The sequence below is a fragment of the Manis javanica genome, chromosome 4, assembly GCF_040802235.1.
Source record: "Manis javanica isolate MJ-LG chromosome 4, MJ_LKY, whole genome shotgun sequence".
Lineage (NCBI taxonomy): Eukaryota > Metazoa > Chordata > Mammalia > Pholidota > Manidae > Manis > Manis javanica.
Window position 1 is genome coordinate 99,645,631 of NC_133159.1, and position 24,471 is coordinate 99,670,101.

Below are 24,471 nucleotides of genomic sequence, written 5' to 3' on the forward strand. Positions count from 1 at the left end.
CTGTGTGTCCTAATTAGTTTTATGCTCTTGGCAAAAGTTCCCTCTTTAGGCCTCCATCCTCTCATTTCTAAATGAAGATGACAGCTGAAATCAGTGGTTCTCTAACTTTAGATGGCATCAGTATCACGTGGGGAAAAAAACTGTTAAAACAAAAATTGCTGGGCCCTACCCCAAGAGTTTCTGACTTAGTGGGTCTGGGGTGGGTTTAATAGTTTTCTTTGATGATGATGATACTGGCCTGAGGACTATACTTTGAGAACCTTTGGACTGTATGATGTTTATGGTCCCATCCAGACCTAACATTCGGTTCTGTCTCCATGTCTCCTGTAATCCCCCCAGACCTCCTGAAGTGTTTGGAACCAAATATGAGATGTTTTTACAGTCAAGTTTGTCCCCACTGTCATTAGTACAGAATAAATCTTTCAGCTGTCCAACAGGGGCTAGTCACGCTCCCCACTGAGGGATTCCTGACCTCTGTGTGCACACATATTCAAGTCTGAATTAACCCCAGCTGGCTGACTGCAGGGCCTATCTCCCACCATGGCTAACACTGGTTTTCCTTTATACCAAGCAGGGCTGGGCCTAATCCTAGCTAATCCCAAGCAGGCCTGTTGTGTAGAGGGCTGCCTTCAGAGGGGTTGGCAAGAGCCCAGGATACATCGAGGGGCCCCTCAATGTAGCCCAGTGTCTGCCAAACACTTGCCTCAGCGTGCGCATGCACGCGCAACACATATACTTCGCCACACATAGAACCCCCGGTCATCAGGAGAACCAGTTTTATTTTGATGTACCTCTCGCTGCACATTTGTTTCAGCTCCTCTCCTGGAGCCACAGCCTTATTTATCTTCTTGGCATGGGTTCTTAGAATGCTTCTATTCGGGCAGCAGCCAGTTCACTCAGCTCCTCTGTTTTATGAAGTTTATCAAACAGCAAAATATCCGGTCTCTTTGTCCAATGGATCTGGGGTGAATATGCCTACAGAAGAACTGCCTTTCCCCAGACATCCGGGGTCTGTGTGTAGTTACAGAACCCTCCCCTGTGAGGACCCCGCAAGGTCCAGGGCTTGCCTGTTATGCTGCAAGGGGCCCCCAGAGCAGACGCGGGGCTTTCAGGCTTTCAGGCTTCTGCCAAAGAGGGAGACCGGGCCGCACACATACACACATGCGCAGGCTGTGTTCACACCCCACCACCGGGGCCTCAGACTCCACAGCCAGCTAACAGCCCTCTATACTCCACCCCAGCCCCCTGGCATGGCATGGCGCCCCCACCCACAAAGGCAGGAGCCACTTCTAAAACCATCACCATCCTCACAATCCTAAAGTCCAGAAACTTCATGGGGAGAGCCACCTCCCCTGCAGCTCAGGGCTCAGATACTCCCCACCCACTTAAAGGAACCAAGTGTTTTATAATCTCCACAGGCCCACTCAAAGTAGCCATAGGCCTGGTCTCCCCTCCTCTCCACCTCTGCCCCCTCACTCCAAGCCTCTTGCTTTTGAGGATCATGCCAACCCCAGGGCTGGGTTGTCCACCTCCATCCCCTCCCAAGGCCTCCCAGTCAGGGCCAGGGTTGGCCTACACTCTCTGAGGGGTGGAGTGCAGCCAAGCCCACACTCGCTCAGCACCTGGTGCGCCCAGTGCTGTCCCCAGGATGGCCCCCACCACAAGATTCCAGAGCCTGGAAAGTCCACTTGGAACCCTCCTGCCTCTGCCCTAAAACCTGGGCTCTGCCAGCGCCCTGACTTTGTCATTGACAATGTGGACTGAATAAAGGACCCCTTCCTTTCTGGACGGAAGTCTGCTTCAGAGGTTCAAAATGTCCCCTGAACATCCCTGTGCCCTGTCTCTGTAGCCCCCGTTCTCTGAGCTGATTATCCATACCCCCCACCCCAGTATATGGCAATAAGTCTGGTCATTTCTTCCCACTAAATCCCTCTTCTTTCCCTCAGCCATACCCCAGCTCAGGCCTTAGTCCCTTTATGCCTGGATCATTTTCTTACACACTGACTGGGTTCCCTTTTCCCACATCCCCTGGCTCCCTTGGGCAAATTACCCACTAGGCCCTAGTTTTCTTATCTGTAAAATAGAGATAGTAGTACCTCCCTCATAAGGAAGTTAGAATTAAATAAGAATGATTCATAGTAAGTGCTCAATAAATGGTGTCATCATTACTATTATAATCTGCTTGGGTTATCAGAATAATCTTCCCAAAGCACTTTCTCCTGCTAAATAACAACAACAGGAATAACTCCCATCAAATGCTTATGGACCGGGACTGCTCCAAGTGCTTCTCAGAGCTCTCCAGTGGCTCCCCATGGCCTAGAAGAAAGTAGGCTCCATTTTCTGCAGTTGCCACGTTCTTTTGTGCCCAGCCTATCTGTTGTTAGTCCACTGGAACACAAAACCCTCTGTTGGAGGCAGCCAGGCTCCAGTGCTCAGGCACACCCTGTCCACTTGACTTGACTCAGCAACTACCTTCCTCTCCATCTGCCTGCATTTTGCTGGCTCTTCGCATTACCTCTGGCTGCAGCTCAGCACTCTCCAAGGATTCTGTGGAGGGGGAATGGGGCTGTGCCCTTGAGGGTCCAGAGATGGATGCTGACATGCTCATGACCACTAGGCAGTTTCCTTCTCCACTTGGAAGTGGCCTTGGAGTACACCAGCTCTTTCCTGCTTGTGTCAGTTCCTCAGCAAGGGCAGCTTGTCACACTTAGCAAACATCTTGTATTACTGAGTAATTGTTCATGTAATTGTTCAAATCTTGTCTCCCCAGGAGAAAAAATCTACTAAGAAGGATCTGCCCAGGCTTTGGAGTGGGGGTACATTTTAGCCCCCTCCTTGCATTCTGCCCAGCACAGCCTCTGTCCCACTGTGTTCTCAGATTCAGTGAATGGCTGGAGGGAAAACGCAGCCCCTGCCTGTCTGCGAAGACTCAGGAAGCATGGCACACTGGAGGTGGTGCAAGCTTACTAGGCCACCTACCTGGGGATCGCTGTCATTGGGGTGTGTGCGGCACCTTGGACAACTTACTTAATTCCTCTAAGTTATATAATGTAGGAAGAATAATAGCTACCTCCTGGGCAGATTATATGAAATTTAAAAACGCAGTCTCCAGTTCAGACATAAGGCATAGTGAGCTCTCAACATTGTCTCCCTTCCCTGTCACTCAGTTCAAGGTCTAAGACCAGGGCTCCCTTTGCTGACAGCAGTGCCAATATGGAATTCTCAAGTCCTTTCCAGAGAAAAGGTGGGTCTGCTTCCTTCGGTGATCCGAATGAACAGAGAGCCCCCCGGGAGCCCTGAGATCAGCTCACTGTACTGAGAGAGACCCCTAGGAGTTTGCCTGCTGTGAGAGCTGAATTCTCAGAGTACAGAAGAAACAGGGCACATCTTGTCCCTGCTGTGGGTCTCCCCAGGCAGGCAGTGTGGCTCTCAGTGCTCAGTGGGTTTGCCACTTGCCTGCCATGCCCCTTCAGGTCCTCTTCTCAATCCATCAATACAGCCACTCCTTCTGACCCAAGCCAGTCTAACTTGGCATTAGAGCCTTATCTTTGGAGTCAGACAACATGGGTTTGGATGCCAGCAGCACTCAGCAGCAGGGGGATATGGGCAGTTTCCAGAACCAGTCCATGGTAGCCAGCCTCCACAGTGACCCCCAGGGAGCCACCCTTGTGGAATACTTTCTTCCACTAAATCAGGACTGACCCATGTGGCCAGTAGACTGGCAGAAGTAATGATGTCTGAGCTCCAAGGCTAGGTCATAAATGGCATGGCAGCTTCCATCTTGGGCTTGAGTCATTGTAGGGAAGCCAGCTGCCAGGATGTACAGACACACAAGCAGCCATGTGGACAGGCACACATGTGCAGGAACTGAGTCCTGTCAACAGCCAATAGCAGCCTGCCAACTGTGTGAACAAACTACCTCGGAAGTGAATTCTGCAGCCCATGTAAAGCCTTTAGAATACTGTAAGCCAGCTAATATAGGGCTTGTGGTCATGAGACACCACTCAGCCAAGCTGCTCCTGAATCCCTGACCCACAGTCACTGACTACTGTTTTAGGCCACTATGGTTGGGGATGATTTGTTATTAGCATTAGGTAAGTAATACACAAATCAATCTCGCTTTCTTCATTTGCAAAATGGGAATACTAATACCAACTTTATAACACTGTAATGATGAAATGCAATGGGGCTTGCCTGGCACATTGTAGATGTTCTGTCAGTGGTGGATATTATTATTATTACCCAGTTCACTAGCTCTTCTTCCCTGGAGGCTCCAGAGAAGACTGGCCAGAGGCTCTTTCACCCTCTTCACTTGCTTTTCTGCCTGTCCCTTGTGAAGTTCAGACCCTGAGCTCCTCCAACACAGAAGCAGACACTGGACTGGAGTGGTTGTTTCTGTGACATGGTGGTGAGCTCCTTCCAGAACTCTGGGGTGGTGCCCACTCCCATTTCTAAGGGTGTTCAGTGGTGTGTGTTTGCATTTCCTTTGAAGGGCCCCAAATGTGATAATTACATACTTGTTAGGCCTGTAAAATAACAAATCTGGAATCTACACTCTGGAACCAATGGATTTCCTGCTGAAATGAGTTCAAGGGGTGTCCTGGCCAGCATTGCTGGTAACAGCCAAAGCTCTACTGTAAAAGGCCTCACAGACTACCACCCCCACCCGTGTCATACGCTCGTTGGCCCCTCTGCCATCTCTCCACCTCCTAGCTCTCAGCAAACAGATGCACTTTTTGTTGTTGATATTCTTACATTTTCTTAATATCTGCCTGCTGGGTGTCAACCCTTGATGTCCCCTTAGAGTAGGGGGACATATAGGGCCTGGGACTTCCTCCTCCATACCTCCGACTGGAGAATCCAGTGGTTAAAGCTGGGCTTGGCAGACGCTGGGACCAGTGCCTGTGGAGCCATCCTGCCCTCCACCTGGAGTTTCCCTTATTCCTGTCGACTCCTCCACCTTTGTCTTTCTTCCTCCCACCCCAACCCCAACTCTCTTCCTGCCCAGACCCCAGCGATATCCAGCAGATCCAATTTCCCAACCTTGGCTTCCTCTTTCTCACCTCTGAGCTGTTCTCCTGTCCTCTGCATACACAACACACCCCACACCCTGTGATATGAATGTCTGTTGCTCTGGGTCTCTGCTGCCAGTCTGTAAAAGCCCTGAGAGTAAGTGCACAGTGTCTCTGATGCTGTCCTCACTGTGCAGCCTCACTGTGTGGCACCTGGCAACCATTCAACAAAAGTCTGATGAAAAAATGAATGCATAAGGTTAATTGATCAAATGCTAGGGAGTCTAAACCTGCCCCTTTCTGTTTCGCAACAAGAATGAGTTCATCAAAAACTCCCCCACAAAATGACTTCTCCTGGTCTGTGCCAGCACTTGCCATAGTAAGGCAAACATCAGGGCAAACCAGGCCCTCAGGACACTGCTGCATCCCTGACGAAGCTCCACCTCCCTGGCCTCTACCCCCCTTCCAACCTAACCCCAGGGAAGTGGGCAGAGAGAATGAGCAGAGAAATATAGGTTCAGGGTGGAGTCAGGCTCAAGAAACATCTGTATAAACACTGCCTTATTCATTCCAATAAAGTTGAATTACAGAATCATTCCCCTCAATCTTCCAAGGGAGAAAATGAGGTACAGGTAGGTTAAGTGGCCTTCCCAATGAAAGATCAAATCAGTGGAAGAGAAAAAATAGCACCCAATTTCCCAGAAGCTTCACCCCAAAGCACAACTTCAGCTTGGATTGTCAGAATCCCAGCTAAGGATTCTGGGTATCCAGAGCACAAAGCCTTTTTTTCCCTCCCCCTGCTTTCTTCCTTTTAAATATCATGGGTGAGGAGGAAGCACCGGATCTGAAGGTTTATTTACCATTCCTTAGCCTGACCTTCCAGGAAGAATGTCACTAATGAGAAACAATCTACTTGGGCTCCCAAACCCAGAATTTTCATAGGGATCAATTTAGGATTTCAGAGTCTAAACAGGACAAGGGTAATACTGACTGTCTTCCCTTCAAAGAAAAAAAAAAACTGAGATTTTCCTGTCTAGAAGGAAGTTTTGTATATGTCAAACAAATGTCAGATCTGAGGTCATATTTTCCCATCGTTCCAACCCCTTTTTGAATATTCAGTGGGAGAAAAAGGATAGCATTCGCCTTCATATAGGCTAACGGCAGTCAAAAATTAAAGGAAAATGGTAGTTGGGACTGATGTTTCCCTAATTCAGAACTGACCTTATGGTTGAGTCTAGAAGCCAGAACTCTGCTCTCGAGACCAGACTCCATTGTAATTAACATCCAAATGATTATTTTTTTCATTGTGGAGGATACATTTACACTCCAGCAAAGAGTATGCTTGATGAAGGCATGTACACTCCATCTGTCTTTCTCACTGTTATATCCCAGTGCCAGCACATGCTGTCACCTAAGAGGTCCTCCTATTGAATGAATTAAACAATTAGCCAGTGTGAAACCGTTGCACAGGAACGGGCAGTAAGCATCGTTTCCATTTTAAAACTTTTTCTCAGCAGACAGAGAGGGTTTCTTTTTTAAGTTATTCATGATAGGACCTGGTATTATCTGGATCAGCCTGTCAGCTCATCTCTTTCAGTCTATGGACAATGTATCAGTGACAAATGCTTTCATAATTTCAACTGGATATTAAACAGCATGAATGGGGACTCACAAATTCTCTCCAAATTTTGCACCACACCTGGCTGTGTCAGTGGGTTGTAAAACCTCTCAGGTGATAGACACTGTTTCATTTGCTCTCAGCTTAGCAGAAACCACCTTCCATCTACTGTCTGGCCACCACAACTGGGCACAGCAAGCTCAATAAATTGCCACTTGGTGACCAGGAAGACAGCAGTGCAGCTCTATCTGGGATCGACTTTGTCTGTGATCCACTCTGGCTTCAACTTTCCAGTCAGGAAAAAGTTTGAACCTTCCTCTGGTAGAATGAGGGTGTGCAATGAATGATTCCACCTTTATTATGTTAGCTGAAGAAGGACTGAGATTCAGTCAGGTGGCAGACCATGGATCTGAGCTTAAATTCTGGTTCTGCCACTAAGTGGCTCTGTCCACCCTGGACAAATGGTTCTCTTCTATGGCCTCAGTCTCTTTTTCTGTAAAATGGGGATAATAATTATGCCTACCTCACACGGTCATTGTGAGGATTAAATCAACCAGTGTATATAGATTATATTAGGTAGTGCCTGGCACACTATAAATACTATGTGAGTACTCCCTATTGTTTTTATGTGCAAAATGAGGACCCCTGTGGTCCAGGATTTCTCAGCCCTCCTAAGAAGGAAAAGTGAGTAACTCTGAGGTTGCAGTTTTTTGTGTTTTCTATGCACCTGCCCCATCAAATTCTTCCCAGATCATGTATATATAAAGGTAAGTGTTTGTAATAGTGGCTTAAAGGGGGAGCAGGAAATTCTCCTCTACATACCCTGCCTTGTATGGTCTTGGGAGAAAACCTTCTCAGAAGGGCAACTCCATCTACCCATCTAAACTGAATGTCATCTGGGGCTTTCTGCCACCTCAGTTTAATTGGCAATACTATCCCAGCATGGAAATTGGCTTTGTTGACAGTGGGAGAATGACAGGAGGGTTGACAGTGGGAGAATGACAGGAGGAATTCTGGAATTGGGAAAGGGTGTGGGTCCCTAGGTCTCTGCTCAGCCCCAGCCTCTGGCCCATTCAGTCTGGGGACAGAAGTCTCCCACTATTTGAAAAATGGGCATTTTTGGATATCATAATGATAATAATAATCTCTTAAATTAATACAGTTCATCACATTCATCAAAACAAAAGTTTTTCTCAAATATCCATGTGCATGGCCCATTTTTATAATGAGGAAACTGAGGCTCAGAAAGTTATCACCTGAGGCAAAACCTTTGGCATTTAAGCCAAGCTACCTAGTTTATAAACTGTTGGTTTAATGTTTTTCCTGTGTCACTTGCCTCTTCCACAGTAAGCCGCTTAATAACTTTGTTGAAAAGGTGTCCTGAATTGTCACTAACATGCTCCAAAAAAGTCAACAATATCCACGGCCCTACCCCAATAACTACTGAAACACCTTACTAATGATCCAAAGTGATCAATGCAAGTTGATTGCCCAGAGCTGGGATACTGGAGAATGGATCTCCCTGCTAAGGCCAAAAAGGAAACTTAATTCTCAGCTGAGCCTCCTCCCTCTTGGCTGGAAATACAGCCCCAAGTGTTCCCATCTCTGCAAGGTCCCAGCCTGCAGTCTGTGATTAGGGGCCCTAATGGCCATAATGCCTCCAATGTGGTGTTTAAACCAATAAGGCTTCAGAGAACTCGGGGTATGTTTAATAATGGCTTAATGACTACTTTTGAGATGCAAGGCTTCTGGTTTCTGTTTGGCCTTGATTTACAGCCCAACTCTGGCTGAGGACAGCCAAGAAAACCCCTGTAAGCCCCCAGCGGAAGAAGGAGGTGTTCACACCAGGCCTCTTGGATTCCTTTAAAATTGAGAATTCAAATGAAATACAAATGATGTTTGACTCCCCACTCCTCTCACTAGTCTCTAGAGACATTGAAAATAAAAAATGGTGTAACCCAGACTTCAGACTCCTCTATCCACAGAAGTAAGCAGGGTCCTAGGGCCCTCGGATATCCCTTCCCAGACAGATCTTAGGTAGGATAGGGGTTGTTTCTCTTCTCAGAAATACCAAGGTCCTATACTAGTTCTATACTTCCTTTTGGCTGAAGGGACCCAACTCTTAGGAGATGCGGTCATCCTTGCCTTCCTGAGAAATGGCAGGCCTGGGGCAGCAGAGCCCTAAAGTCTGAGCTGCAGACAGCCTCTCTCCAATGGGTCCCCAGGTGCTTCCAGATTATTTGCCCACTGAAAGGCATTCCCTCCATGCCTGCTCTTCAAGTCCCAAATCCTCCTCTTTTCCTCCACCTGCTCCAAATGCGGCTGCTGCTGGACTCTGTTTAGTGCTAAGCCGCCTCTGTGAAGGTTTGCCATGCCCATCTGCTCTGGCCTTGCCTCTGCTTCTGAAACCACCAGGAACATATAGGAAGACTCTGAGGATTGCCTCTGTCCAAGCTCCACAGTCAGATGAGGACACCAGTGGCTGGTTCAAGGTCCCACAGCTAATTAGTGATAGTGCCCAGGCCGCAGATCCCCAGCTCCAATTCCCAGATTAGGTTGTGTCCACACAACACTCCCAATGACTCCAATGACAAGAGATCTCTATGGGAGGTGTTTCACCTGGAAGCAACATTCCTCCAGCTCCCGGCAAAGTTAGGTAAAATCCCAGCCCAGCTCCTACCTGCCCCTAGCCCTTATCCCAAGCTAATGTCAGGAGACCAGGCCTAAAAGCGTTTGTTGGGGGTGAGAAGGGCTCTACCACGCCATAACCCGCCCCCCAACCACCTTACCGCTCTAGGGGCAAGAGCCTCTAGGCTGGATATCAGGATCAAGGGTGCTGCTATGAGCAAGGGACCCACCAAGATGGGCAGATAAAAGGAACCCCGCCCTGGAGAGGAGGTGGCTTCTTCCCTCAATCCCAAAGTTCCCCGATACTACAAGAGCTGGGGTGAATCAGGGGGCTCCCGGGCTCCGAGGGGTTAACCTGCGCGGGGCCGCACGTGACGTGGATGGTTCCAGCATTAAGTCAGAGGAGAGGCCCCCTCCCCTGTCCCCCGCCCCCTGCGGCGCGCGCCGCTCCCGGGGGCTCCGCGCCCCCGCGCCCAGGTCCCTCCCCCTTGGCGGGCGCTTACAGGCCGCGAGGGCAGCGCGAGCCCCGGAGCCCCGGCGGCCTGTGCGCCCCGAGCCGGCATGGACCCCGAGCGCTGCGCGCCTTTCGGTGTGGGGCCCGGCCCCGGCCCCTACGCGGCCACGGGGGACGAGCCTCCGGGCCCCCAGGCGACCCCCGCTGGCGCGCCTCACCTGCACCCTGTGCCGCCCCGCGGACCGCGGCTGACCCGCTTTCCGGCCTGCGGGCCCCTGGAGCCCTACCTCCCAGAGCCGGCCAAGCCGCCCGCCAAGTATCTACAGGACCTCGGGCCCGGCTCGGGGCTCAACGGCAGCCACTTCTACGAGGGCCCCGCGGAAGGTAATGCGCGGCGCGGGGCGTAGCGCGCAGCCCCGACCCGCTCTCCTTCCCTCCCTGGGCCCGCACGGGCCTCCCTGCGTCCCGCTCCCGCTCCCGCTCGCCTATTTCTCAACTTTTTGACCCTCTTGCCCCTCGCCACGGCTCCCTCAGAAGCTGGACCAGCGCTGGTCCAGGTCGGGCAAAAGGCAGCGCAGGGTCACCCGTGCCTCCAGCGGCGGGAACGGGAGGCGGGAGGTCGAAAAAGAGTGGAGCGGCGACAGCGTCGGGCCCGAGGGCGGCCGAGGCAGGGCAAGAGAGACCTCGCTTGGCCGGAGTTGGGCTGCAACTGCCACCGACCCAGAAGCCCGGACCGGGCCCAGGACCCGGGCTCCACACTGGGCTTTTGGCCCAGAAGCGGGGAAAAGAAGCGCGGATTTTGTGTTTGGCGTCCGTTGAGGGCCCGGAGGCTGGGAGCCGACCAAGAGTGGCCCCGCCGGGCTCAGCCGAGGGCGGCGGCCTGGCCTCCGCGGGCCTCTACTCCCCAGGCCCAACTTTTGAGGGAAAAAGGCTGCCAGAGCGTTAGGCGCTCGGCGGAGTGGCCGCGGCTGGTCCCGCAATGGCAGAGCCATTCTCAATATGGAATAAGTGTGTTCTTATTTCTCAGACTAACCTGGCCTCTCCGGTCGTTATGCACGGTGATGGCCGCCTTTCTCGCAGTCTTGCCTTTCTCGCACTGGATCGTCACCGCTGGCCGTCGGGAGCAACATGGGCGGCCTAACTTTTAGAGGTCCCGGGCTCCTGGGCCGGTGCCCTTAGCGCTGAGGCCAGTTGGACCACGCCATCTCCCGAAACCGCGCCTGAACGCCGCGCCCCTGGCAGGCGGGTTCGCAGCCCCGCCACTACCCACTGCACTGGTTGACCTGCGCCGCCGCGTTCAGAAGCTTAGGCCCAGATCTGGACCATCGGAGATGGGCTCTTCCCCGCCTGTGCCCCGCTGGCGCCTCGCGGGCCTCCGAGAGTGGCCAAACAGCTCAGGCCTTCCACCAGCCGGGGCGGTGGGAATGTGTAGAGGAGGGCTGGGAGGTGTGTGGGGGTCAGCGGAGGAAATGAGCGAGTCCGCGGAGCTTCGTGTCTGTGCCCTTTGAAAGAGGCTCTCCTGATAAAAACCACAGTTGGGACTTAATGAGAAGCAGTTGGCCTGGCTCCTCTGATCCCAGCCAGACGGCGGCCGCCGTTCAGCGCCGTAAGCACGTCGACAGGTACCCGGCCTGGCTTGGCGCGCTGTCTTGGGCAGGACCCACCCCGCGGGCCCGCGTCCCTGCTGGGCTCGCTGGATCCCTCACGGACCGCCCGGGCGCCAGCACCGGCCCCGGCGCCCAGCACACTGAGGAGAGCGCTGGAGCAGAACGAGCGGCGGGGAGATACCCAGCGACGGCGAGACTGCCAACAACGAAATGCATGTGAATAAAACCAGAGAGTAAACAACCAAAAAGAGGGAAAGGGAAATTGAACAAACCACGGAGGAAAGTCGAGAGCCAGAGGTAAATGGCAGTCGGCAAGCTGGGCAGAACCGAAAGGAAATAAACGAATTGCGAACGAAAACAAAATGCAAGTGGAGCATCGAACGAAGCGGATAAATGGAGAAGAAGGGAAAGTACGAAGAGAGTAGAGGCAGACAAAACGAAAGAAAAGAAGATACATCCTAAAGGAGCAGCAAATAGCAAAATGAGAACAAGTGAGAGAAGAAAATTAACGATTCGAGTTGAGCGGAGGACAGGCCAAACGAAAACCAGGTGCAGCGGGCGCGAGTGGAGCCTGGGTAGAGAGCCCGGCCACCGTTCGCCTATCGGTGCCTGGGTGGAACTCGGCGCACGGGTGACCAGGGCCCCAGCGGTGGAGCCGGCCAGCGCGGCGCGCGGTGGAGCTGGGCTGCTAGGGAAGTACGGGCCGCGGGTCGCGCAGTCTACGTGGTGGGAAGTGGTGGGCAAAGGAGGAATCTCGCAGCGTTTCCAGTTCAGACCAGTGAGCGCGCAGCTGCGCCCCATCTGCGCGCGATCTTTGCGGAGGCTGGGCAGTTGCGCGCTCGAGAACCTGGCGCATCGCGCGGCTCTCCGGCCCTTTGCGGCGGGCGCCCAGACTCGGGCCGACCCCGGCCGCGTCCTGGCGGTGCCAGGCACCCGTGAGCCCTCTGCGCGTGGCTGCTCGGAGGGCCGAAGAAGTGCCCAACTGTTTCTTAGTGCTCTGCCAGCAGCCGCCCAGTCTGTCCCCTAGCTTGGTTTTCTGACCGGAACGCACCCGCTGCCGTGGAGACCCTGAGCCGGATAACCTTAAAGTCCTGACCTTGACGAGAGTTCCAAGTCGGCCCCGACTGAGGTCTCTAAGGCCCAGGCTGGGAAACTCCAGGGAGAACACCGAGGCCTCGCTGGGGTCCTGTGCTCGGCGTTTCTGCCGGTACTGGCTTCTGGTCTCCAACCAGAGCTGCGGGAGCCCAGGCCTAAGAGCGCTCTGCGATCTCTTGGAAACAGTGCGGGCCCAGAATATGCCTTGAAAGCTGAAAGCCATCCTTTGGTTGATCCAACAGTTATACGTGGAGGGGCAGTGGGGTTCCCAGAAGGCAGCCTGAGTGGCACCTTTCTGGGCTGCCCTGGCTTCTAGTAACCATTTGTGATAGTAGGGGCTCCACAGCCACAGAGATGGGAGAGTGTAGACCGCTTGAGGGCTGAGTCAGGGTCAGAGTTCCATAGCCTCAGAGACCTGGCTCCTTTCTCTCAGGCCCTACCCACTGCGGGCGCAGTGCTGTGTGTGTATAGGCCTTGGGCACCCCAGTGCTGAGCCCCAGGCTCCCAGATTCCTACAGGAGCACTCCTCCTTAACCATGCAGTGTCCCCACCAGACCCAAGTGACTCCTATACACAGCCCACACAAGCTTAGCTTCCAACTGGTGGCTTCTGTAACCACTCTGCCTTCCCTTGACGGTCCTCTGTTTATCCCACTCTATTCTTCTCTTTTCTGTGCCTTGCTCCTCAGGAGGCCCCTTGGTGTTCTACAAGGCATGCTCTTGTGGCCCAAAGAAGGGGAATGGAATGCCCCCCTGCCCCCGCAGTAGTCCTCCAAGCAGATGGAGGAGCTCTTGGGGCAATGGCAATTCAATGGGGAGAAGCTCTCTGGCCCCCTGGGAGGGCAGTAGAATGGACAGGCATGCGAGGCCCTTTTTCAGGTAGCTATCCTAAGAAATCCTGCTGCACTTTCATCCTTTACCCTGGTAGCTGGGTGGCTTCTGGTCAGGAAGGCAAGTTTCAGAGCGCCAGATCTGGTTACTTCCTCTGGGCAGATCCTACTGGGACAGACTTAAGGGCCCAAGGTCCAGATGAGCAAGCTTCAGAGCTTTGGAGCCCTCTGCAGTCCATGCTCCCCTGGCCCCATCCCTGAGCCACCCTCACCCTTTTCTGTCTACAGTCCAGCAAGACCTCCCTCTGAATCCAAGACACTAAGACCCCTCCTCTCAGGCCCACTATATGTGTGGGGTCTCCCCTTTCAGTCTCCTAGTCTCTGTGGCCATTTTTAAATTATCTGCTTCGATTTCCATGAATTTTCCTACCTAAGCTCCTACCAGATGGACCTACCCCTAGAATGAAAATATGATGGCCAGGAGCAGAAGTCAGGGCTGGTGCATTTCCCCCCTATGCTGCCTCCACCTGGGTGAAGGAAACAGTGCTTGGGCTAGCCCTGCCTGCAGGCCCTGTGGGGCTCTCCTGGACTCTAGGACATGCTCAGGACGTGGGGCTTATTTCACAGTCTGGGCAGTCCTGAGAGGTCACTGACCACATTCCAGTTGAGGCAGACCTTGCCCAACTTTTCCACCATGCAGACAGCGTCACAGATGCAAAAGCCCAGAAACCCATCTCTCTGGTCCCATCTTCCCCAATTACAGCTTTGATCCTGCACCAAGTTCTGGCAGAAAAGAAACTGCCTCTTGGTGCCAGCTTGCTGGGCCTCCTGTGGCCAGGCCCCTGCAGGGGATGGGCCCAGAGCCAAGAAGGGGCTGTGTGAGTCAGTGGGGCTTCTTTGTGGCATCCCAGAGGGCTGCTGAGATTTCATGGTGATGCTGGGGTTCCTCGCCAGAGGCAGGGTGATCAGGATGACCTATTTTTCACCACGTCCCAGTTGTGGCAGGGCTCCACCAAGCTTCCCGAGTGAGGGTTAGCATGTTGCAGTGGGACTGCTGGCAACTGTTCCCAGACAGCAATCAGGTCTCCCCTGCTTATTAATCACAGGCAGTGGGGGAACTGTCAGAAGCTGCTGGAGAGGGCAGACAAGGAGAATGATGGGGCTGGGGGTTGTGCCCCGTTTCAACGCTGGTGCCCAACTCTCTTTCTCTGATCACAGCCTGTCTCCTGCCTCTCTAATACTGGAGTGTAAGTCTTTGCCCAAACATCACAATTTTGAAGGAATGAGACAATCCCCCTTGAAACTTCTTTGCCCCATCCTGCCCTTCGTATCTCAGGGCTGGGGGATTTAATGTTGCCCTAAGACTTGGGGTTCCGAGAATGAGGCATAGCCAGACCAGCCAGAGGTGGTCCGAATATGTCTGTCTGTTACCTGCCTGGTCCTGTTTGCAGAGGTATGGGCACCGGGGCATGGGAACCAAGGCCTGCAGAGCCAGGGACAAGGAGGCACTTCTTGGCAGAAACGGAGAGATGTCATCCACCCCATCTCACCCCCGCCTCTCGCCCCTGCCACGGCGCCAGTCCTGGCACCTCCACACCCTGTGGGAAGCACCACCACAGAGCACTTCCCTGAAAGGAACCCCCTCTGGCCCCACAGATCCACCCAGACCACAGAGCACATGGTTCCCCAGGGTCCCCTCCCCAGCTGGAGGCTCAGCAGGCAGGCCTCCTAATGCCAGGCTCCCTTGGAGGGTGGCTGCCCAGAAGGGAGGAAGGGAAGAGAAAGGAAGGGAGAGGCGGGGACTGAAGCGCCAGTGTTCTTCCCCCTCCCTCTATTCCACCCACAAAAACCCCTGCTTCTGTTTCCATCCTCCTCTTTTGTGTTTTCCATTGCAGCTGAGGAGAAGGCCTCCAAAGCTGCCAGCTTCCCTCAGCTACCCTTGGATTGCCGAGGGGGCCCTAGAGACGGGTCCTCTAACTTGCAAAGCTCCCCAGGTCCCTGCCTCGCCAGCCTACGTGTCCCTCTGTCCCCGGGACTCCCTGACTCCATGGAGTTGGCCAAGAACAAGAGCAAGAAGCGCCGTAACCGCACAACCTTCAGCACATTCCAGCTGGAAGAGCTGGAGAAAGTTTTCCAGAAAACCCACTACCCTGATGTGTATGCTCGGGAGCAGCTGGCTCTACGCACAGACCTCACGGAGGCCCGGGTACAGGTGAGGGCACCCGGGGCCTGGGGCTCTCTGGCTGTCCCAACCACCCAGACTGTGAGCCAGGCAATGGCAGGGCTGGGAGAATATACTAGCCACACAGGGCTACCTGTCCCAGAGACCTGCCCCCAGCCTGTCCTTCCTGGATGCCCAGCTCTGCTGCAGCCCCAGGCTTGCAGCCCAACTTGAGGCTTATGCCTGGGTGTGGGGGTAACAGCTTCCTGGAGTCAAAAGACCCACGTGGGAGTCTTTGCCCCTTTCTAGCTAACCAGGTGACTTGGGCATGTCTGAATCTCTGTCTTAGTTTCCCAATTTAGTAAACAGAAAATGATAGTAACACCTACTTCAGGGGTATCTTTGAGGATCACAGATGTGACAGCATTTTGGAAGCAGTGAAATGCTGAACACATATCAGGGATGCTTCTGAGGTGGCCACCTAAAATAGGAGTGTCCCCACTGGGGGTCTCAAACTTAGTATGTTCAAAGCCATCCTGAGCCAGAGACTGACCTTCAGTCCTGCCAACTCCAAGACCCTGGCCAGGAGACCCTCCCCACCCAACAAACTCCCCCCAACACAGAATAGGACCCATGGCTTCCTGGATAGGGCTGTGGCCAATTTCAGGTAGGGTGAAAGTGGCCCGTGAGGACAGGGTGGGAGTGGATAGAAGGATGCTGGGGATAGGGGAAAGGAGAAAGCCCATGTCCAAGGCTTGCTGGAAGTGAGAAAGAAAATGAAATTGGTAAGCAGAGGGCTGGGTATAGGATAGGAACCTCAGTAAGAATCTGGCCCAAGAGGAAGATGGTTGTTGCCTGGCTTTGAACTGGCTTGATACACAGCAGGGAGCCTGATGCCAAGCAGGAGGTACTGGGAGAGGGGCACAGGGATAGTGAAGAGGTGACCTCTGAGCAAAGGAGAGTCCCTTTTGCCCCACAGAGGGGAATAGTAGGGGTGGAGCTGATACTTATCACACCCTGCATGGAGCCTCTCCAGAGACTCTGGTCAAAGGCACTGGGCACAGAGGCCAGCTCTGACGGATTATGGGGACTGGCAGACCAGTCTATAAAGAAGCCAGCTGCCATCTCACAGAGAAGGCCCTACAACTGGATTCAACATAAGACCAGAGAAGCTTGGGCTGTTCCCCTTTTTCTGCAAGGTCCTCCAGCTTCCATGTTCCTTCCAGGTAACACCCAAAACAGACTTCTAGGTCTGTCCTCCCAGGGCTCCCCAGGATCTGGGGCCATCAGGGTGAGAGACAACCCCAGATGACACATATACACATGGAAACCCAGAACGTCAAAGCTCCAGATGCCTCAGCAGCCTCTGGGTTGGGGTCTGAATAACTACCCCTACAGAACTGCTTGGAGGAAGTGAACACGCTTTCCCCACTCCTCTCCTAAGCCTTTTCAACCCTGGTTGCAGGGGTAGCTGCAAGGCCCCCAGACCCAAAAGAGAAGTTTCCAGTGACTGAATCCCTAGAGTAGGGACATTTTCTCAGACAGAAGCATGACACCCACCCACAGGCCCCGGCCCATTGGGAGGAGGAAGGTGACCACACGCAGGACAACGCAGAGGACAGGCCACAGAGGTCCATGGTGGGGGCTCTAGAGAGAATGGGTGATGATGGGAGAATTCCCAGTAAAGGGATCAGCCTCCCTGGCTCCAGGCTCCATCTGCCTCTTGGGGAGGGAGAGTAAAGAAAGGAAGGCCAGACAGGCAGGTGGGGTGGCCCTTCCCTGATACAGTCAGGCAGGTGGGGTGGCCCTTCCCTGACCTTGCCCCAGGCCTGCTCTGGGATCTCTGCAATAGCGGGCAAGGGGGCTAGCAGTACACCAGCTTCATGCTGTCAGGCCTTACCTGCCTGCATGAGTAGGAATGAACACAGGGGAGTGGGAAGGGCTGGGTGAGGTCACTTTTACACACACAGAGTTTCTTCTATTGTGGCTCCCAGCTAGATCCCTGGAAAGCAAGGGATTGCTTGGTTTTGATATTGTCAGTGTCTAGCCCAGGACCGGACACATACATATTTATTAAATGATAGAATACAAAACACATGCACCAGTACACTTAAGTGTAGCAGTCATAGAGCATATACCAAATGACAAATTCATCATGGATATGCACGCAGATGTGCACAGCACAGACTTTTCTGCCCAAAAGCTCACAAATGATTGGGAGAGACAGATTCCAAAACAGATCATGGTAATATGATATGGTAAGTACAAGGAAAAAGATACCAGGGTATCATGGAGGGTCAGTGCAGGGGGTACCCAGCTCAGGTATACCTGTGGGGGGACAGGTAGCGCAGGCAGGGAAAACCTGGGCTAAGGCCAGAAGGAGCAAGGTAGCAGAGTGTTTCAAAGGCAAGCTGGAAGGATTGAGTGTTGAGAGGCAGCTAGGAAGAATTGGGTGTTACTGCCTGGCATGAGATGAGGCTGTGAAGAGGGTAGGACTCAATGCCAAGGGGCCTTGTCAAGGAGCTGGTCTCTGGGCTGAGATCTACTGGGAGCCACAGAGAGTTTAAGGAGGACCAGAACCTGAACAATAATATCTTTAAAGATTTCTCAGCTGTAGTGAGGTGGGTACACTAGACAAGGAGATGAGGCAGGGGGGCTAGGAAGCCAACACATGTACACTGGTACACCTGGGAAATGTGCAGGGACTTTGATGCTACGGAGCCACATGGCACCCTTACCAGACACAGTCAGGAGGACCGAGTGTTTCAAGCTGGGAACTGGGGGATGTGGTGGCAGGGGGATTGACCCATCAGGCCAATAAGCCCTTGGCTTGGCCTTTCCTAGGCCCCATCCCAGGCTCCCCTGGCCCTGAGAAAAGCTCCTGCAGCTCAAGAGCACCCCCAGCAGCAGGATACAAACTTCAATTTTTTTCCCAATGGCTCCTTTCCTCGGGGCCACTTTATCACCTCCTCAGCCTCTCCCCTTTGCCCCCAGGTCTGGTTCCAAAACCGCAGAGCCAAGTGGCGGAAGCGTGAGCGTTATGGGAAGATCCAGGAGGGACGGAACCCCTTCACATCTGCCTATGACATCTCTGTGCTGCCCCGAACAGACAGCCACCCCCAGGTGAGACCCCACCCTAAGGCAGGGCCTGGCCACATCCCCTGGAGCAGCGAGCAAGAGTGTGAGCTCTGGCCCCAGGGAGACCTGGAGCAGCCTTAGGGCTATGTAGGAGTGGGTAAATCACTTCCTCCTCTGCAAAGTGGGGCTCTCAGGAATGAAGCATGCAGAGCAGCCAAAGGGATCACTGAAGAAAATCTCCTCTTGAGAGGCAGTGGCACAGTGAATCCTGAGATGCCACAGTGAATGTGGGGAGGAGGAGGAGGGTAATATGGGCCAAGTGGAGTTTTCTTAGAAAGTTTCTGGAGCCCGAAGGGCAAAGAGAGAGCTCCTAAGGAAGCAACCTCTGGGGCTACTGATTCATGGGCCTTCTTTTTCTCTTTTCAGCTGCAGAACTCCTTGTGGCCCAGTCCAGGGTCTGGGAGCCCGGTGGGCCCCTGCCTAATGTCATCGGAGGGCATCCCTTCCCCGTGCATGTCTCCATACTCCCACACTCATGGGAATGTGACTGGCTTCATGGGGGTGTCAGCCTCCCCTGGAGCCCACCCTGGCATCTACTCCATCCATGGCTTTTCCCCTGCCCTAGAGGGCCACAGCTTTGAGCCTTCCCCCGATGTTGACTGTAAGTCCCCAAGCCTCATCTCACTCAGGGTAAAGCCCAAGGAGCCGCCCAGCCTGCTGAACTGGACCACGTGATCAGTTGTATGAAAGTGCAGACTAAGCTTTCCACCCCCTTTTCTGTTCCCAGGTGCTCCCACCCCACCCCAACCTGGATGCCAGAGAGGACACCCCTCTGCCTCCAAGCCCCAAAATGACTCCTGGAGGCCTGGGCAGAGCTGGGACCCTCAGTCAACGCAGGGAAAAAGCTAGCATGTTTTCTCTTAAAATAATGTGGGGCTTCCCAGGAGAAAGGGGGCTTCAAGGCAGGCAGGACTTTTCCTACCACACACTGAGCCCCTCACCTAAATTCTGGGCCAGAGGAAGTCACCGCCCTGCTTCCTTCTGACTTCATCCAAGTTTAACTGTAATCCCTCCAGCTGAAATGGCTTAACTGGCTCCTCATTCAGGGAACCCAGGAAAAATGGGAGGAGAACACAAGTTCAACAAAGAGGTGCTCCCTGTGACTGACCAGTCTTGAATGACCACCCAGGGCTGGCCTTACTTCCCCCTCCCACCACCAGGGGGCGTGCACCCAGTGTCTGGCGCTTCCAAGGGCCCCGAAGCTGGAGGTCTGTGTGAAGTGCCCCAGTCTCCCTACTCCGGCCAACCCTTACTCCTTGCCCTGTGACCCTTACCCCAACATACTTGGAGTCCTCCTTACCCTCCAAGGGGGCAGAAATTCCACCAGAAACCACCAAATATTTGGATTCTCTTCCATGGGATCAGGCCAAAGCTATGCCATGGAAACTGTAGGCTCTCTTGGTTTATTCATTAGATGTTGGTAAGAATAAAACAGATTTCCACAGACTGAACCCCTGAGATCCTGAGTTCCAGTTTTGTAAACATATTTTTGTTAGAAAAAGTGTGCTACCCAGCATAATAATAAAGGTGGCAATATCTTTTAGACCAGGTGACTCTATATCCTCAGGGTTTGGCACTCGGTTGCTCTAGGGCTTGTCTGTGCCCAGGGTCCAGGCTGGGCCAGGCCCTTCTGAAGGGCCAAAAGGGATCCCAGAGGCTAGGGGAAGGTGGGTCTGCATGCCGTGCCTGGCCCTGTCACCTGCCTGGGGTCTCTGTGGTCCAGGCTGGTACAGGAGGCAGAAAGAGTCAGCTCTAAGGCTGCTGGGCTTATTTGTAAGGGGAAATGGGGGTGTGGGTGTGGGTGGGAAGGGCTGTGAGAAGACGGAGATAAGCTGTGGCTGAACTGACCATGGAAAGAAAGTGGAATAAAGACTGAGGAGCCCACCAAGGGCTCTAAGGTCCTCTGAGCTGGGGTGGGTGGCTCCCCTCTCCCAGCCACCCCAGACACATATCTGAGGGGCAGAGACGAAAGCCAGGACTCTCTCTTGTGGCTTCAGAGTATTACCCATTCTATCCTTCATCCCCACTTTCTGCCTTATCTCCACAGCCTGGAAGGCAGGACAAAAACAGGCCTGGCCCTCCCACCCTCCCAGTAAACACAACCACATTGCTCAGGAGCCCAGCCTCAGCTAGCAGCCCAGCCACCCCACCCTGTGCCTCCTCTTCCAGGCACAGAGAAACCCGAGCACACAGACGCCAGCACCATGCTTATATCCAGAGACATAGCAAGTCCCCCTTACATCATATTTTCTGGCCAAGACAGTCACTGTGACTAGGCTTAAGCATCCCCCAGAGGAAACCTGTCTTCCTTCTCATCCCTTCACTTCACTCAGAGGCCTGGCTTCTGGCAACTTCTCTCCTCTCTGTACTGATCCTGGCTCTGAGGGCCAGGCATGGGCCCTGTGTCCATCAGGAGGGAAGGAAGGGAAGAATGAATAGTAGGAAGAGGCATCCCAGCTTCCTCTGACAGACAGAGGTTAACCTACATTTCTAACTCCAGGTTTAAGGCCACTGCACTAGAAGTTTCCTCACCCAAGGAGTGGCCAGCAAAATTCCTGTTCCACAATGTTGGATGCAGAGAGATTAGTTTGTTTTACAAATGTTTATTGAGCGCCCACTCTGTGCGAGGCATTGTGCTGGGTGCCAGAGATAAAAGGCAATGGTCAAGAAAAACGATTCATTCCCTCTCTCACAACTTAGAAAGAGGTGGAGAGAAGGAAGAGGAAGGGATCTTCTGGGAAAGCAAAGGAAGCACAAATGGGGAAGAAACAGACAAGAGAAGAAAGCTGAGTCAGAAACCAGTGCATCAAGAGCAGGAGAGGCGGGCAGAGGCCAGAGTGGGCCCTGCGTGCGGGGGGGAGGCTCTGGCTGGGGAGGGCACAGGAAGGCCAGAGACCAGCTACTGGCTCCCATCCAGGGCATCTGCCCACAGCTCATATTTTTCTGTCCAGTGACAGCTAAATGAAGAGAAAGCTAACTTTACAATTGCCCACTTCACACATAATGAATATTAATGAGCATCCCAGAGCCTGTTCCCTAGGATTATCTGTGAGCTGACGGGTTCTCCCACTGACTGGGCCATCCCAGCCTGTCTGTCCCCTGGCTGGGACACGGGCAGCCCTTCCAGCTGCTTCCCATTAGCCGTCCTCTCACCCTCGTCCACACCCTAAGCATTTCAACCTCTAAGACAGGGCCTCCGGGTCTCCTGCTGCCCTCTGCCAGCCTCACTCCAGTGACTCAGCCCTCAGCCTAGGCCCCATGTATCCCTAAGGCCAGGCTGGGGCTCTGGCCAGACCTTTTGGAAAAGGAAAGGGGAAGTGACCCCACCTGGAATCCCAACACTAAGAAAGTTGTAGGCTCAATCTCCCTTTGCAAAGGCACCTCTCTGCCTAAGATCCACCCAGAGAAACCCTAAATCTTGGTCCTGGCAGAACCACAGACACCAGGCCCACAGTGGAGGCCGCTGGCAGCAGGCCTTTCACTCCTGGCTTCTAGTCTCAGTCTGGCTCTGGGGAATGATTCTCATTAGAGGCATTCAATCTTCTTTCCCACCTCCCCCACTATTTACACATCAACTGGAATTATAACCCTGAAGGGCAGATCCTCTGCTGACTCAGACAGAAACAGAGCCAGGCATTGCTAGTAACTGGGCACTGTCTGTATCAGGCAAAGGGAATACCTGCCTCACCCCTAGCCCAGCCTCTGCCACAGCCTCATCCTAACCACTTTCATTGGGGGGCGGGGGGGGACAGTGAGCACCGAGCACCTACTCTTAGGGCCCTGGTACTGACGCCATTCCCATCCAACAACTCTCTTTTCCAGTGTGAGGGCACTGGCTGGGCCCAATGGAACCAGCTGGGCCCCACAGATGTCTGTCTCGGTACCTACCAGGTTACTGTTCTTGCTTTTATGGCCATCTCTCCATCAACTGTGAGCACATCAAAGAAGGTGAGCATGTGGGGTTCTGTTCACCTGCACACCCAGAATGGGGCCCAGCCCAGAACAGGTCTTCAAGCTATGGGGCAGTATTGCTAGGTGAGTGGCTGACTTTTTGAGAGACTTCTGTATTCAGAGCAGTGAGCTAAGGATGAAAGGATAAGATTCTCATCCTTAAAAGGGTCTGTTTTCCAGGGGACAGAGGAAATGGATGCAAATTCATAGAAGGTTAGAATTGTATGTAAGAACAGCTGCCATTTATTTATTAGCTGTGTTGTTTCATGTCAGCCAGGTATGTAGGTCCATTATCCATTATCCTATTCAAGCCCTCACAACCATCTTGCTATTATTAAATCAATTTTACAGATGAGCCAACTGAAGCTTAGAGCTTGATGAACCCAAGGTCCCTCAGTGAGTAAATGTCAGAGCCTGGAATGAAAGTCAAGGCTGTCTCACTCCCAGAGGGCACACCCGCCTTGTGTTACAGCCAGCGGCCGGGGGCTAACTGTGCCTGGCAAGTGGCACAGGCTCATTAGAGGACAGACAGGAAGCTAGCCTCCCAGGAGATCAGCTTGACAGGCATGGCAGGGGCAGCCACACCAAGTCCTCAGGACCCAAGACAGAAAGACATTCAAGCTCAGGCTGTAAAAGAAGAAAAGGTAGCAGCGACAGCCCCCAAGTTGCCCTGAGGAGGGCAGTTGTGAGACACACCAGAGGCTAGGCCAGGGCCAGGCTTGGGTGGGCAGTTAGGGCCCTAAAGCAACTGACATTTGCCACAATCTTCTTGCCAGGGACCATGCTTGGACAAATACTAAGCACTGACAAAGGTGAATAAATAAGCCAATGAATGCCCTGGTGCTAAGTGCTGGGGACTAACGATGGTTAACAGAGAAAGGGTGTGGGGGGTGGTGGACGGACACACACTTTGCAAAGGGAGACCTGGGTTTGCAATGGTACTCTGGCTCTCATTATCTTGGGACCTTAGGCATGTTCTTTACCCTTTCTGTACCAGTTTCTCAGCCACAAAACAAGCATTGTAATGGTACTACCTTTCAGGGTTATTACAAGCAATAGGCTATTATACATAGAGTGCTCAGAGCAGTAGCTGGCACACAGTAAGCACCCCATACTTGGTGGCTACTGTGTGGAAAATGAGCTTTCAAGAATATTGAAATATTGGATCTGGTACCCATTTGGCACCCAGTGAGTGGGGACTCTTGATTAACGAGGGGCAGTTCCCATCCTCGAGGCCATATAGGCAAGGCGTCATCCACCCCCCAATGGACTGAAGGAGTACTAGGCCGTGAGCCCAATTAGCAACAATCAACATTTTATGTAACCCAGCCATTTATAAAGGGCCTTCATATACCCTTCTTACCTCATGACCCAGATAAAACATAAAGCCACTCCAAAAGATATTTCTGTACAAAGACCTGGATTCACATGGCCAACCTGCCATTAGCACTGTCTGTGTTTGTGATAAGGCACTTCCCTTCCTGGGCCGGCCCCTGAGCCAACACAGGATTTACCTGTCCAGGTTTTACGGCCCTGGCAGCTTGGATATTTTGCACTCTTTTTTGTACAGATTTACATACAGCTATTTACAGACTTGCAGACCAAGAGAAAAATGGCACCTCTGGTTAAGGGAAGCTTCAGAGGAGAGACTGGGGAAATCAAAAAAGGAGGAGGACAAAGCTCTGCCAACCAGGTTGAGAGAGCCAGGTTCCATGCTTGGTGGAATAAGAATGCGAAAATCCATCTGACCCAAACTGAGATCTCAAGATACATACTTCCCATTGGTCCTGGCAAGAAATAGCAGAAAATCCATCATGTGCACATGAACTGTGTCAAATTCCCTGTCCTGTGCAAGTAACTTTGGGGCAAAAGGCCATTCAGTCACAGGAACTCCCCATTTCATAGGCTGTGTGACACACTAAAGACTACTCTGCTGGCTGCACCCCTGCTGCTTCCAACCATGCTGACCCATTACAGC

General features: G+C 53.0%; 1 protein-coding gene across 2 annotated transcripts; it reads left to right on the top strand.

Moving 5' to 3' along the window:
• The first annotated feature begins 9,725 nt into the window (after positions 1–9,725).
• ALX3 (ALX homeobox 3) lies at positions 9,726–20,085 on the top strand. 2 transcript variants are annotated; one of them, XM_073234437.1, is made up of 5 exons: positions 9,726–10,096; positions 15,139–15,455; positions 18,399–18,527; positions 18,909–19,143; positions 19,270–20,085. In XM_073234437.1, exons 1-5 carry the CDS (start codon positions 9,820–9,822, stop codon positions 19,389–19,391), a joined length of 1,080 nt encoding a protein of 359 aa, XP_073090538.1. In that variant the 5' UTR covers positions 9,726–9,819; the 3' UTR covers positions 19,392–20,085. The 2 variants fall into 2 exon arrangements, with proteins under 2 accessions (XP_073090538.1, XP_017522106.2); XM_017666617.3 differs by having other exon boundaries at positions 9,729–10,096; positions 18,909–20,085.
• Positions 20,086–24,471: the final 4,386 nt, after the last annotated feature.

What these genes read in the sequence shown, in the direction of transcription:
- ALX3 (XM_073234437.1), top strand. Translation starts at nt 9,820, where the DNA reads ATGGACCCCGAGCGCTGCGCGCCTTTCGGTGTGGGGCCCGGCCCCGGC. An exon ending in CTACGAGGGCCCCGCGGAAG is followed by an intron (nt 10,097 to 15,138) that starts GTAATGCGCGGC and finishes TTTCCATTGCAG; the next exon opens with CTGAGGAGAAGGCCTCCAAA. An exon ending in TCACGGAGGCCCGGGTACAG is followed by an intron (nt 15,456 to 18,398) that starts GTGAGGGCACCC and finishes CTTTGCCCCCAG; the next exon opens with GTCTGGTTCCAAAACCGCAG.